The sequence below is a fragment of the Xiphophorus hellerii genome, chromosome 2, assembly GCF_003331165.1.
Source record: "Xiphophorus hellerii strain 12219 chromosome 2, Xiphophorus_hellerii-4.1, whole genome shotgun sequence".
NCBI lineage: Eukaryota > Metazoa > Chordata > Actinopteri > Cyprinodontiformes > Poeciliidae > Xiphophorus > Xiphophorus hellerii.
Window position 1 is genome coordinate 19453862 of NC_045673.1, and position 15145 is coordinate 19469006.

Genomic DNA, 15145 nt, shown 5'->3' on the forward strand with positions numbered 1-15145 from the left:
GAAACGGCCACTAGGCAGTAGCTTCGACTGGAAAAAAGTTGTCGTATTCCATTTTAATAATGTCTAATACAACTAAGATAGTCACTCATATTGCCAATCAAAGAAATATAAATGGCTGGATGATTTTTGATTGTAAGAAAAATATCATGCTTAGTTGGCCATATTAAAAGACTTCCTGGCGGATTCCTTCCTTTTTCCAACTTCAACTAAATAACCTGAAAAGCTCCACCCTCAAGTGGCCTGGGCGTGCAGGACTGCATTATTTTAAGAGTGAGCCACAGTAAAGTACATGTGCATGAAAACAACATTGAACACTAGGAGCATTTAATATAAAAAAATGGATTTGGTGTTATTTAAGCAAACAAGCTATTAAGAATGACTAAGGCTGATGTGTTCCACTAGTGTGAGCAAGTTAGTTAGGAATATCAAACGATTCTCGAAGTCACAAGTATTTGTATTAAACACAAACTTGTGAAAAAAAAACAGAATGAGGCTTATTAAGATATGAAGACATTTCATAGAGTGTATGAAATGTTGAGAACAATTTAAAGAAAGCAAAAAATTTGAGCTTATTTGGATGAACTTGTAGTTTAAAAAAATTTGGAGGTCAGAATTATGGGCAATTTAACTTTACAGCTACGTGCGTAGGCATGTTTAATTAGCTATTAGATCCTAATTGGGCAAAAAGAATCTAAAATCCACAATAACTCTGTTTTTGTTTCTTCCTTAGTGTAAATTGTGGTAGGTTCTATTTGGCTCAGAGTTGATCCTAGATGGCGAGATTGGTGTTTGACTAATTCAGTCTTAATGGCAGGCTGATGAAAACATTTTCTGACCAAAAACCTTTGCACACTGGCATATCTGTTGGAGAATATTTCTACAAAACTCTGCCCACATCAATATTATTAATGCGATTTATAAGTTGATATGCATATTTCCTACCATAGCGCCACCTACAGGTGCACATGCCTGAATATTTGCATTTGAGTAGCGACAATGGTCCTGAACCAGGTTACCAAACAAAAGTTGCAATACTTTTTGGGGGGTAGGCTGCAGTATGAGTTTCAGTGGAGAAGCATAAAGAGAAATTTCGTTGTTCTTGTGACAATGACAATAAAGATTTATCTTATCTATCTTATCTTATCTTAAGAATGAGTAAAGAGTAAAAATATGTCTTGCTTTGGATGTCCGCTTGCTCTCATTGGCTTTAAATAAATAGATCTATTCAATTACATTTATTTAAGTAGATGACATAAAATAGCCGTAAGACTTTCTAAAGTGTCCAGTTTCCTTAAAGTTAATGGCACAAAGCTACATTTGGCTTTCCATGGGAAGCACACGGCAAATACTGTCGTTCACAGTGTTCTGGTCTGAAATGCGATTGTTTAAACAGCAAAACGATACATTCTTCTTGTCCAATTTTAATAACAAGAAGCTACCCTTGGTATTAAAATTATATTATTGACAACTGGTAAACAGATTTTTCTATCTCAATCAAGATTTTATTTATCCCCAAAATAATGTTTTTCCGTTTATATTGTGAAATTTTTATTTGGAATACATAAAGTTGTCAATTTTTCAAAACCAATTCTTTTGATTAGCTCAGCGCTTCTTCACTAACTAAACCTTTCAATAAAATCCTTGATCTTTAAGCATTCCTAATTTATACTTAAATATAACATCACTGCATCATTTTAATGGTTGTATTTTTTTAACCTTTGAAGACCATAACTGTGGAAATAACTAAACTGCCACAATATTATCCAGTTTGTTAGCATCCTTGCTTTCATTATCTGGGAGCAGGAGAAGATGTCTGCAAAATCTTCAATAATACAGTTCAGCTAAATAATTTTCAATTAATGTATTTGTAAAACTACACCCCAAAGAAAACATGCAGACTTGTATGTTTTTCATGAGTGATGCTGAAAACCTAGTCCATGCATATGTTACTTCGACGCTTCACTATTGTAATCCTTTACAATCAGGAAGTTTAAAAATGCAGTTAAAAGCTTCCAGCTGATTCAAAACACTGCAGAAAATTCAAAGAGAACATATTTTTTCTATTTTAGCTTCTCCTCATACACTCTCTGTTAAATCCGCAACAGAATTTAAAAAGCAATCCTGATACATTTTTAGTTTTAAAATATAACAAAACTCAATTCATTTTTTTTTTCATCTTGTGATTTTGTTCACGTTTCTGTATGCGTGTCCATGTGTGTGTGTGAGGGGGAGGTGGGATGGTGGGTCTCTCTGCTCAATGTTTCCATATCCATGCAGTCTGGGCTTCATTGGCATCGTCACAGCAACAGTCACATCTATGTGACATCCTCCTCTGAACCACAGCAGCAGTCACTGATGGCAGGTTATTGATGCAGAGCAGGAGGAAGGAGAGGACAGGGAGCATTTCAGAAGCAGGTGCAAAATGCTGAAAGATCTGACATGATCTGCCTGTCAGACCTAAACAGCTCTGGTGATGTCAGGGCCAAGATGAAGATGCGGGCAGACAAGTCTATCAGCGTCATTCTGGCTGAGCATGGATTCTCTTCATGAGTGCACAAACAGACAAAGTGAACCGACAGAAAAGTTTCAAAAGGCCACATGAATGCATCCTCAGCTGCTGAGAGTCTGAGAGGTTGAGCGGGATGGACAGCTTTTATGCTCTGCCTCAGGGCCACCTGCTTCTTCTAAAAGTAAAAAAAAACATCACACCAATGACAAGAGGACTACACCTGAAAACACATGGGGAGCCAGTCGTTCTGAATCTAGTAACATTGAATACCGATCAAAGCTCCGGCCTTTGAGAGAAATGTGATACGACTCAAGCATTGTTGAAGGCTCTGATGAAAACTTGACTGGCCTTTGCAGGTTGTTTCAGTGCTCAACCATTTCATTATTTTTCCTGTTCTAAAGCGTACTTGCTGAAATTTCCTTGGAAAATTAAGTCGCAACTGTTTTCCTTATAATGTTCTCATTTTTTTAAAAAACAACATATTGCTGGGATTTCTGATAGTGTCACAATTAAAAATCCAAATTGGCACCTGTGACTTTTCTATCAGAAATGCTCATGATTCGACTCAACTTAGTCAAGCTGATCAAAAAACCTTTTTGGTTGTATCTAACATGGCAGCTGAAAAGGGGGACAACAGAGTCAGTTGTCCCAGGCCCAAAGCACAAATTATGGTCAAGGACAGTTAAAAAGTTTGGTAACACTTTATTTGACGGCGTGTGCATAAGACTGATATGATACTGTCATAAACATGACATAACACCTGTCATGAAGATGAAGAAGTCTTTATGAATGTCTGTTGTCATGAAGTGTCACTTGGTAAATGATAATACAAAGTTGCTCTAAAGGTTGCATTGAAAGTCCATTAAAAATGCCAACTTTGCATTAATGTGTCATTATTTACAAAATAATACAAAATTGGCACTTCTAATAGACCTTTAATGCAACTTTGCACTAAAAGTGTCATTATTTACCGAATTATTAAGTTAACAAGTACAAACAAATGCACGTAACAGTGATAGAAAATAGCAGGTCTGTTAGAGATAAAATTTTTGTGGGTTGGTAGAAGATTGAATACTTATTTCATGTAATAAAATGCACATCAATGATAATACATATAGATTTTTTCTAGAACAGTTTTTGTACTCCAGATTCTGCCTCTCACAGACGAGGTTGTACTTCAAATGGAAATTACATCTTCTCCATTGTTTGGAAGTGGGGAAATATTCTGCTTGAGTTAATCTCACATTTTGAGTAATCTAAGCTCCGTGTATTGAGCTTCACTCGTTAATCAGACCTATGTAATCTTCTCCTGTGGCTTGTTTAGTGTAAATGTGGGCTAAAACTTCGCACCGGTAGGAAAGTGCAAAATGTATTTGTGAATATACATTGAGAGATAAAGAAGCACATTTCTGATGGGAGGTTAATTTTAATGACAAACAGAGAAGGGAGAAAAAAAAGCTAGTGCTTGAACCAGCTCACCTCAGACAACATATTGCTCGTCTTCATTTGTAGTTTGTTTTATCTTTTCTACTTTAATCTTCCTGGAAAACAATTACCTGGAACATGAATTTTAATATTTTATTAAACTTTTCAAGGCTTAAAATTTCAGGACTAGTATAAAGAAGAACTCTCAGAAAAATGAGTGTTTGTCCCACAACACAAATTTATTGTACAAAATTTAATGTACAAATGAATGGAAATAAGTAGAAATTAAAAACTTTAGGTGAGACCTTTGCTGATAAATATCTTACCTTAACATAATGAGAAATACATGCATTAAAATAAGGCTCAGTTCAACTTTGGCATTATTTTAATGTGTGTCTAATCTGAATCCAATCTTAAACAGCAGAACAATGAAAGATGTAGACTAGTGATAAGGCACCAACCAAATCTTATCTAAATCTGAAAACAGGCTATTCCCTTAAAAATCTGTGTGTGTGCACATGTAGTCATAGTTATTTAGCCATTATATTTCATGCTGGTGAGCACACACCTATAGGTTTTACAGAGAAGAGGAGGGTTTCACAGAAACAACAATTATTCCAGTGAATGACTTTCTGTCAAACCCAATAAGCACTGATATAAAGAACAGCAACTAGCACCCAGTTAGGAGCTATTTAAGGGACACCACCTATTTCCTGCTCCAAACAGCATGTCAGCACTTCTCTCCACTGACACTTCAATCTCTTCTATTAAACACTAATGAGTGGTGGTGAGAAAGGAAAGCTATTACAGCAAATTACACACATACAGCAATAATCAGCTCTCAGCGTGAAACTCCCATGCAGCCAGGCCTAGCTTGGCAGGAGGCTAGAATTCAAACAAAGTCTACTGCAAACACAGAATAAAGAAAATAATTTGCAAATAATGTGCATGAGTGAGAAAGAGAGGGTCAAATAAAAAAAAGTAGGAAATGAAGGCTAATAAAGAAAGGATAAACAAAAAAAGGAAATTAATTGGAGATATTGGAAATATCGATGGGAAGCACCACAGTTTCTGGTCACAGATTAAGTATAATTTATATGCACAGCAGAAAGATTATAAAAAGGAGCGTAATAATAGGAAGAGAAAATAAGATGTTATCTGAAAAGGGAGTCTTTCAATAGTAAAAAAGGACAAACTGGTCAAAAACTGTCAAAAACTGGAAAAAAACAGGGCATTAAAATAAGATTTAAGATGCCCTCAGAAAAAAATAAAGTTAGGAGTATGAAGACAAATTATCTGGAGTTTTGAGATTCAGAGGGAGAGAAGAAAAGTTTGGAAGAATAAAATGTTGCTTTTCATGTAGTGAAGACTTTTCACTCTATGACTTAGCAAGGGAAAAGGTCGCGCTACACTTTTTTTTATCGTCCGTCATTTTGATTGACTGAGTCAAAAATATTGTCATATCGTATTTTTATCCATCAATGTTTAAACTATATTAATCTGGGATTTTCTGTTGCATTACATTTTTATGCAGTTTAAGTTGAACAGAGAATCCAGATCACACATTAACCAAGCAGAGGAACACATGGAACTTTTTCTCTGCAGTGATAAAAACCACTGACAGAACAACAGAATTAAACACTCCAAAGCATCCTGTACATGACTCTTCTACGCAATTTCAGCTCTTGATCAGCAAGATGCGTATAGTTCAGTATCCATGTCAGAGATGAATGGATTTTTTTTATTGATTGATTTAGTTTCATCAGCAATGCACTCGTAAAGTTGAAAATGTCTGCACGAAATATAGTCTGAGGTGAGAATTGTAATCTGTCAAAATGACAGACTAGCTTTTTTGCAACCCTTGCTTTTGGTATTGATTTTATCCCATATATGCTAAAATCTTAATGTCTGAATTTATGAAGAGGACACAGTAATGTTTATACATGCTAAAATCATCAAATAATTTTTCACATTGTCACATCAGAATTGAATCAACTACATGACTTTCCTCTTATTGAATACTATAAAAAAGGTGAAGTCTAGTGTTCTTCGAATAACTAGAAGTTGTAATTCTAGTTTCATTTCGAGAATAAAGAAATTCACATGTTGGTAAGAATGTCACGATAACAAATTTTGCTGAACGATTAATTGTCTCAAAAATTATTGCGATAAACGATAATATTGTTTGAAGACCTTTTTACACTGATTTAATGGAAATGACGTAATAATGCATGTAATTTCCTGCCAAAGATAGATACACTTTATTTTCAAAAGAACACTAAACACTGGAACTGATAAACAAAATAAACAAAACAACCAAAAACAAAAACAAAATGGATTCTCAGTCTCCATTAACAAAAAATGTACTGGAAAAAAAACTAAACAACATAAAGCCAAAGTGGAAATAAATACTACATTCAACCAAAAGAGTGCAGATTATGAAGTCTGTATATTATGTTGCCCTTCAGTAATAATTAGATTTAAATAGAGAAGATGGGCACATCGACTACCTGATGCAATAGTTCACACTACATGGTTTTTGCTCCTATTTTTCCCCTTACAACAATCTTAGAACGTTGGTCTTTCTAAGATTGTGTGGTGTGTTACGGTAGATCGTCGTTGCCGCTCCGATCTAAATCAGGGGTTTTCCCGACTGGGAGCTTTAACGCAACCTGTTGAATGTGACAGGTAGCCAATCAGAAAGCGTGGATTCTCCTCCGAGCTTTCTGAGGGTAAATTACAGAGGAAATCCCAAACAGCTGACATGGAGCAACCCGAAGTCCAGCGGACATTGGAGATGATACGTGGAAACAACATTAATGTTTATTCAACATACAAAGAATATAGAAATGACAAGGGGAGGAGTTGGAGCGAAATTGCTACCGCAGTTGATAAACCCGGTAACTTTTCAGCTGTTCTTCGTTAACGTGACGTAAATAGGTTCTAATGATTTTCATTCAGTCAAGACTGTGGTCTGTTTGTTAGGTAGTCATAGATCCAGGTGACTTATTGAGGCCTCCACCTGTGTATTCTGGAGTTTCTTAAGGAGAAGATCAGGCTGAATTGTGTTAGTTGCACTGGAGAAATAAAAGAACATGATCCTCACAGTGCTGCCTGCTTTGTCCAGATGACAGTGGGTTTGTTGAAGCAGGTGTATGATGGCATCATCAACTATGATGAGCAAACTGCAGCAGGTCCTAATATGTGCTTGTCTGCTTACTCAGGTTGGCCAGCAGGAGTTTTTACAAGACCTTCATGACAGGTTGTCAGGGCAACAGGTCTATAGTCATTAATAACTGATGGGTGAGTTTTCTGTACCAGAACCAGGCAGGAAGTCTTCCATAACAGTGGAAACATCTCATTGGTTAAGGTTGAAGAGATGTTGCAGAATCTGGGACTCTGGGGCTGACACAATCTGGACCTGCAGCCTTGTTCCAGTTCAGTCTCTCCAGCTGCCTCTTCACCTGACTTCTACACAGAAAAGTGGGAGGGGGAAGCAAAGGGAGCAGCACCATCTCCTGATTTGGTTGAAGACAAACTTGTGGAAGCAGAAGAGTTCATGACTGAGGTGGAAGATGGAACATTTAAGGTCTGACAGGAAAGCTGTGAGTCAGAGGAGGATGGAATGTCTGTGTGGCTGGAGACAGGAGAGGATGATGATGAGCTTGTTCCTGAACTGAACCTGTTGAAAATGTATTCAGCTCTTTTGCTCCTTTCAGACTTCCGTCTATCTGATCCTCCTTTTGCTTGAAGCTTGTGATCTTCTTCATCCCTGGCCACACATCTCTGATATCGTTCCTCTGCAGTTTATTCTCCAACTTCTTCCTCTACTTCTCCTTGCTGTCTTTAATCTTTAAAGATACTCTGTATACTCCTCAATAACTTCCTGTTTCACTCCCTAAAGCCTCTTTTTTCTCATTTAACAGTTCCTTTAGTTCACTGGTGATCAATTCATTTCATTTGGGAAGCATCTCACTGGTGGGGATGGTGCTCTACTCTCAGATGTTTATACAGTCAGTCACACTCAGTCATGGAAAAGAGAAATCTAATCAGTTGCTTCAAAACAACCTTGTAGGCTTCTTCTGCTTCCTGTGACCACTTCCTGAAGTCATCTTTCTAGCAGGTAGTCTCTTCACAAGGGGTTCATATTAAGAGCAGAGATAAACAAGACTATAATTCAATTTCCCCAGAGGAGGTTTTGGTTTGGAGACATATGCCTCCTTGACATTAGGATAAAACAGATCCAATGTCTTGTTTCCTCAAGAGCAGCAGCTGAAAAACTGGTGAAACATTGGCAGTGGAGAAGAGGCATGACTGAAATAACCAGATATTGCCTCAAATACATTGGGGTGTCCTGTCTGTATCCTAGCAACAACAACAGAACTCATTAAATCGCATGCATTGTCAACAACAATGGAGTGTGGAATGTAAACAGCTGCCAAAAGAACACTGGTGAACTCTCTTGGTAAATAATATGGGTAGAGACTTACTGCCAATAGTTCAATGTGTGGACTACAGAGACAACATTTACAGTAACATGTCCCGGATAACACCATCTGTTGTTGACAACCACTGCTAATCCACCTCCCTTCCTTTTAGAAATTCTGGCAGGGAGACATTGGAGTTGGGGATATAATCCTGCAGCCATGTCTCAGCAAAATACATAACACTGCATTCCCTATATTTTTTCTGAGTCCTTGTCAGGGCTTGAAGTTCATCCTTCTTGTCACCTTGTCTAACAATTGTCTTTTGTTAGACAAGATTGTTAGCTAACAAGATCCCAACAAAATGGAACTGGGCCTCCACATGATGGAACTATGGTTCCAGATTGTGCTGCCAGAACTCTGGAAGCTTGATTCCCCAAAAGTAGCTGATGAAGTGGCAGAAGAAGATGAGACCATAGCAGTTGGAGTAACAGCTGCCTGGCAAGAAACTGGGTCTGAAATCACAGCTGGTGGAGAAGCAGAGGCAGCATCTGGTGAGTTCTTGCTCAAAAACATGTTCAGATGTTCGGGTTCACCAATGTGGAAGTCAACAGAAAGAGACAAAAAAAAGTATTTTGAGTCTCACTTTATTCTCAATGTCTTCCAACATCCAAAACCAGAAAAAAAATGGAGAACAGCCCTGGGTCTTTTCTTCTCCTCCTCTCTCTCCTTCACAATAAGAGCTTACATTCTGGTGAAATATACACTATATTCACGTTTGTGTCTGCCAGAATTCCAAAGTAGTAATCAGGATCTTTCCTGTGCCGCTGAGATTACTGTGAGCTGTACCCACTGGCTTTGCAATTGACATGACGCCGGCTCCGCCCCCATGCAGAGGAGCAAACATCAAACAAAGTGTTATAGCAGATAGTGGAACTCAAGACATTACCAGAGACATTTTTTTGAGTTATTTTTTTGCTTTCCATGCCAACAATGAGGAAAAGACGACAGGCAAGAACATTCTCCAACAAAGTCCTACATCAGGTCTACAAGGTTCTTAGTGGGAAACAATGGAGATAACAACATTACCATTTACTCCGAGTACAAAGTTAGAATGTTATTAACATGACAACCTTTTTTATGATCTGTTAAAACAGTAATTAAAACCCAGTGACACCTACTGATAGAAGATGGTTCTCTGTGTCCTCCTTTGCAGTTGGCAGCTTTGTTGTGTGTTGGTTGGATTGGTTTATATGACTGACCAGTGGCTCTGTACATGGCCTGCACCCAGAGTGCTCTGTCCTGTTCATCGTCACAGGCGAACGTCACCAGGTCGCCCTCCTTTACAGCATTAAAAAACACCTGGCCACCTTGCAGACCTAAAAATTGCAAAAACAACAAAGAAATGAGGCAAAATTGAGTAAGCTTGATGAGTTAGTTGTACAAGCAAAGCACATGCCAGATAATTTTTATCTTATTACTATAGATTTTCTCTTACTACCATAGTTTGTCTTTTAAACCTCAAAAGGTTTATTCCTCCAAAGAGGCGTCAGTATGATGCAATGTTATGGCATCATAAACTGAGTTACACTGTATTACAACTTGCATTAAATTTAAATGTAGGTAATTAAGATTTTAACTGTCTTTATTTGACTGCATGTTTGTTGAGAAAAAATGGATGATGGTATAATGGATGGAGCTGTTTATGTATTGATTTTAAAGTTGCTTAGCAATGGGAGCAAGATCATAAAATGAAGGAAGCTATGAAAAAAGCACAATTTAAAGAAGTGTCTAGGGTTGAAACCTTTCAGAAATCAAAATAAGGGACGTTCACCACGCCCTACTCTCATGGGGTGAGACATCTGCTGGAGTGAGACATTATTTTATGGCAATGTTTTTTATTTTAAAAAGTGATCCATAGAGCAATCGTTCATGCATAGAGGTCGGTTAGAGCACCCCGAAATTGTACTCTAGTCAGAGTAGCATACCTTATACATGTTTAATTAAGCAAGTGTAAAAAGTATTTGTTAAACTACTCAAGTACTGAGTAACTGATCATAACACCTTATTTAATATTCAAGATGTATCCTCAGACAGCCAAAAGTATAAACGTTACGTGAACATTCTGGTATTTTACAGAGTATTACCAACATATTTATAAGCAGTTAGGTTTGGAGGCTGGTTCTAGACCAAATTTACCACAGGGGCCAGAGTAAACCCTAACCCTAAGAGGAGATGGGACGTCAGGGGTACCCAGAGAAAGAGGGGCTGCAGAACCTGCCAGAGCAATGGAAAAGCAGACGACTGCACCCATTGTTTAAAATGTGGCCCTCAGGGTCACATTTCCAGAGGATGCCAAGCTCCACGTCAGCAGCAGGGCCACTGCCCTCGGACCAGCAGTGACCCGGCCACCACATGAGGAGTCCCACTGCTGCCATTACTGCCACCGGAAAGAATCAGTCGACGTTCCACTCCAGAGGTGTTCAGGTTGCTCAGCTGCCATGTATTGTTCCAAAGCATGTCAGACACAACATTGGCACAAACATAACCATACATGTAAAGCAGTAAGACTAGCCGAATGATATCTGGGTGAAAAAAATAAAAAGAGTTGTTTTCCACTTGTAGAAAATTTGGACATTTCCTCAAATAAACAGGGGAAGAAATTTGTAAAACTAATTGGTAGGTGTAAAATGGTGAGCTGCACTTTTGACAATCTACCAGTTGTAGTGCTGTGCACAGGCTACAGTGATAAATGACAGTTGGAGGGTGGAGGACTTGCCTCACACCACTATCAGAGGGATTGATGAGCTCTTAGGATCAGAACCATTAAATAGGCTTGCTGAGAAAAAAGTCAGGCGAGTTCAGACTTTGTGTAGATTATGGAGAACTTAATCGCAAATCAGTACCTGGCAGACATCCTATTCCCAGAATACAAGACAGCCTTACAGGTAGCTCCTGGATTACAGTATCGGACCAGGGAAAAGCTTATCATCAGCCTTTCCCTGGCTGAAAGGCTGATGATAAGCCTGCAGTAGTGAAGTCATCTGTTTGGTAAAGTTTTTATTTCAAGGAAAAACTTGGGTAGAAAGGGTAGCAAAATATATACATCTTTAGATATTTCATTGGTCATAACAGCAATGCGCAGATGGGGAAATGACATTTCTCTGGCAATGTCTTCCCATAACATATAATTACCCAGTAATATTTTTACATTTCCTGTCTACTTAACATCTTTTAATACAAAAACACGGTGGGCCGCCGATGGTCTGCCCCCCGACCACCGAGGTTAGCAAGTTTTTGTGTGGCCATAATTATTTACCAAAACTGCCTCAACTCTCCTGGGTATGGAGTTTACCAAAACTTCACAGATTGCCACTGGACAGATTTTTTACTCCTCCAAGCTGGCGGATATTCAACACTTTGCGCTCCTCCACCTTCCACTTGAAGATGCCCCAAAAATGTTCCATTGGGTTTAGGTCTGAAGACATGCTTGGTCAGTTCATCATCTTCACCCTCTTCAATAAAGCAGTGGTCGTCTTAAGAGTTGTGTTTAGGGTCATTATCATGCTGGAACACTGCTCTGTGACCCAGTTTCCGGAGGGAGAGGATCATCCTCTGCTTCTTTAGTTCGCAGTACATATTGGAGTTCATGAGATGTAACTCCTCAACACCTGCTGCACTCATGCAGCCCCAGACCATGGCATTCCTACCACCATGCTTGACTGTAGGCATCACACACTTATCTTTGTACTTCTCACTTGATAGCAGCCACACATGCTGGAGACCATCTGAACCAAACAAATTAATCTTGGTCTCATCAAACCATAGAACCTGGTTCCAGAAATTCATGTCCTTTGTTGACATGTCTTCAGCAAACTGCTTGCAGGCTTTCTTGTGTACAGACTTCAGAAGAGGCTTCCTTCTGGGATGACAGCCATGCAAACTGATTTGATGTAGTCTACAGCATATGTTCTGAGCACTGACAGACTGACCTCCCACCTCTTTAATCTCTGCAGCAATGCTGACAGCACTCCTGCACCTATCTTTCAAAGAAGGCATTTGGATGTGACGCTGAGCACGTGTACTGAGCTTCTTTGGATGACCAACGTGAGGTCAGTTCTGAGTGGACCCAGCTAAAAATGCTGGATGATCTTGGCCACTATGCTGTAGCTCAGTTTCACGGTGTTTTCAATCGTCTTGTAGCTTTGGCCATCTTCATGCAGCACAACAATTTGCCTTTTAAGATTCTCAGAGAGTTCTTTGCCATGAGGTGCAATGTTGGAACTTTCAGTGACAAGTATGAGAGAGTGTGAGAGCTTTACTACAAAATCTAACACACCTGCTCCCTATGCACACCCTAGACCTAGTAACACTAACTAGTCACGACATTTTGGAGGGAAAATGACAAGCAGTGCTCAGTTTGGACATTTAGGGGTGTACTCACTTTTGTTTCAGGTAGTTTAGACATTAATGGCTGTTATTTTGAAGGAAGAAGAAATATACACTGTTATATAAGCTGCACACAAACTACTTTTCATTGTGTTAAAGTGTCATTTTGTCAGTATTGTCCCATGAAAAGATATACTTAAATATCTTCAGAAATGTGAGGGGTGTACTCACTTTTGTGATACACTCCACAAGTATGATTTGAAATAAATTTTACTTTGTGGAAGTCAGCAGAAAAAGACAAAAATATAATTTGAGTCTTGTTTTGTTCTCTATGTCTTCCAATCCAAACCAAAAATAGAATGAAGTACAACCGTTGGTGACTTCTCACCTCAATTTCTCCCCTTCACAATAAGAGTATAGATTCAGGTGTGAAATATATACATTGTATATGCCACACAGCCCCCCCCCCCCCCCCCCCCCCCCCCGCACACACAGAACATCACAAACACAAAAACACATAACATGTGAAACAACATCACAAGTACATAAAAGAAAACACACACAAAGTAAAAACTAAACTGCAGCAACAGACAAAACAATTGAAATACCTAATGGTAACAACTAGGATGTTTAATAAGTCGGCCACTACGAATTCTTTTCACAGGAACAGGGGTTGAAACTGAAAGAGACTCTCCAGATCGACTGCTACCAAACTGTCCACCTGAGGGGGTCGCGAAGCGGGTGATCGGCCCGCTCCGCGTTTGACAATTGGTAGAGCCGAAGCAGATTCTCTTTGAGCGCTCTGTACTCGTTAGGGGAAACTAAGCTAACAAGGTTAGCGGGTTCCTCAGCAGACCCATCAGACGGCGGGTGGAAACGGAATCCAACGCAGCAACTACATGGAAGTACTTGGTCTCATCTGTGGTTACCCCACGGAGATGGAACTGGGCTTCCATATACTGAAACCATGGTTCTGTATCGTGGTGCCAGAACTCTGGAAGCTTGATAACGGCAGCAAAAAGAAGCGGCGGTTGGACTAACGGCCGCCTGGCAAGAAACTGCGTTCGAACCCACAGCTGGCGGAGAAGCGGCGGCAGCATCTGGTGAGTTCTCGGTAAAAAAACATGTTCAGATGTTCGCAGATGCAGTGTTGTATAAAGTACTGAAATCTCAGAGTCAAGTAAAAGTACAAGTACCTCTCCAAAATATGACTTTGGTAAAAGTCGAAGTCACTGACTGAAATGTTACTTGAGTAAAAGTCTTAAAGTATTTGAAACTTCTTGTACTTAAGTATGGAAATTACTGTAAAAATGGATGTACTCAAGTAATGTAATGAAAAGTACAAGTAAAAAGTAAAACAAAGCAAATGCAGTTTGAATGACATTTTTTATATTTTGGTAAACTTGTCAAATACACTTAAAATAATGTACCCAACCAAGTGCAGGCAAAATTAAACCTGCTAATAGATATACCTGCAGGCATCATTTAGTTAAGAAAATTAGGTGCTTTACCTATAGCACAAGGTTAACTTAACCTGCTTTACAACTGAACCAGCTTCTTAGTATACCCTCCAGGACAGAAAATACAAAGTTTTTGTAAGCCTTAAGTTTTCCCTTCAAGTAAGGTCAGTGCTGAAAATGAGAAAAATAAATAGTACAGAAAATGCGGCCAACATGAAGAAAAAGAGCTGTTACGATTACTCTACTTCACAAATCAGTGAATCAGTCAATCCTACAGTCAGTAGGTGGTGCACACAACTGGTCATTATGCAAAAGAAAAAAAGAATTGGGAGGGAAATGCAGCTTATTGGCATCTGTAAACCTGGTTTTGAACTTGCATGCCTTTCCTATATTCGTTAAATTTAGTCTAAATTGCTATCGCTATGGCTTCTGTCCCCCCTTGAACAGAGGAGTCTAGGTAGCCTGCTACAGTCAACATTAAGCCTAAGCTAAATACACCACGTGTGGAACTGAAACAATGCCAAACAAAGTTCATTTATGGTCAAGATTTCACAATACAGTAGTGCCTAGTGACCAAGCTATAGTTACTGAAACAGGAGGATTATAACCATTTCATAAGAAGTTACCTCGATGTGTTTCTTCAAGTTGGACGGGGAGTTTTTGTAAGATAGAATTTCCATGTGACTGCTACTGATTGCGAGACTTGCTTTGTGTTTAATGGGAGAAGCGAAACAGGTGTATCCTAATTAAAAGTAAAGAAATCAAGAAATGGTAAAAAATGTGGAATGAAGATAAGAAAGGAAGAAGATTATATGAAGTACAAAAGTCAGTTTGAATTCGAAGCATTAATGAACGAAACAGAAGAGAAGAAATAATAATTAGTAGATTAAGAGTAGGTCATACCTACTTAAATGACATGCTTTATAAAATAGGGAGGA

At 38.7% G+C, this 15145-nt stretch overlaps 2 protein-coding genes across 10 annotated transcripts in view; both read right to left on the reverse strand.

Annotated features, from left to right (window-relative positions):
- mical2b (microtubule associated monooxygenase, calponin and LIM domain containing 2b) overlaps positions 1 to 15145 on the reverse strand; it is a 385618-nt gene that overhangs the window by 81441 nt on the left and 289032 nt on the right. The gene's annotated exons all lie outside the window — the stretch shown is intronic.
- The window catches only part of LOC116735013 (calcium-dependent secretion activator 2-like), a 102153-nt gene that overhangs the window by 19168 nt on the left and 67840 nt on the right, over positions 1 to 15145 (reverse strand). Inside the window, exon 11 of the mRNA XM_032586604.1 lies at positions 9540 to 9737. Coding sequence (XP_032442495.1) covers positions 9540 to 9737 — 198 coding nt within the window. The remainder of the gene's footprint in view (positions 1 to 9539; positions 9738 to 15145) is intronic.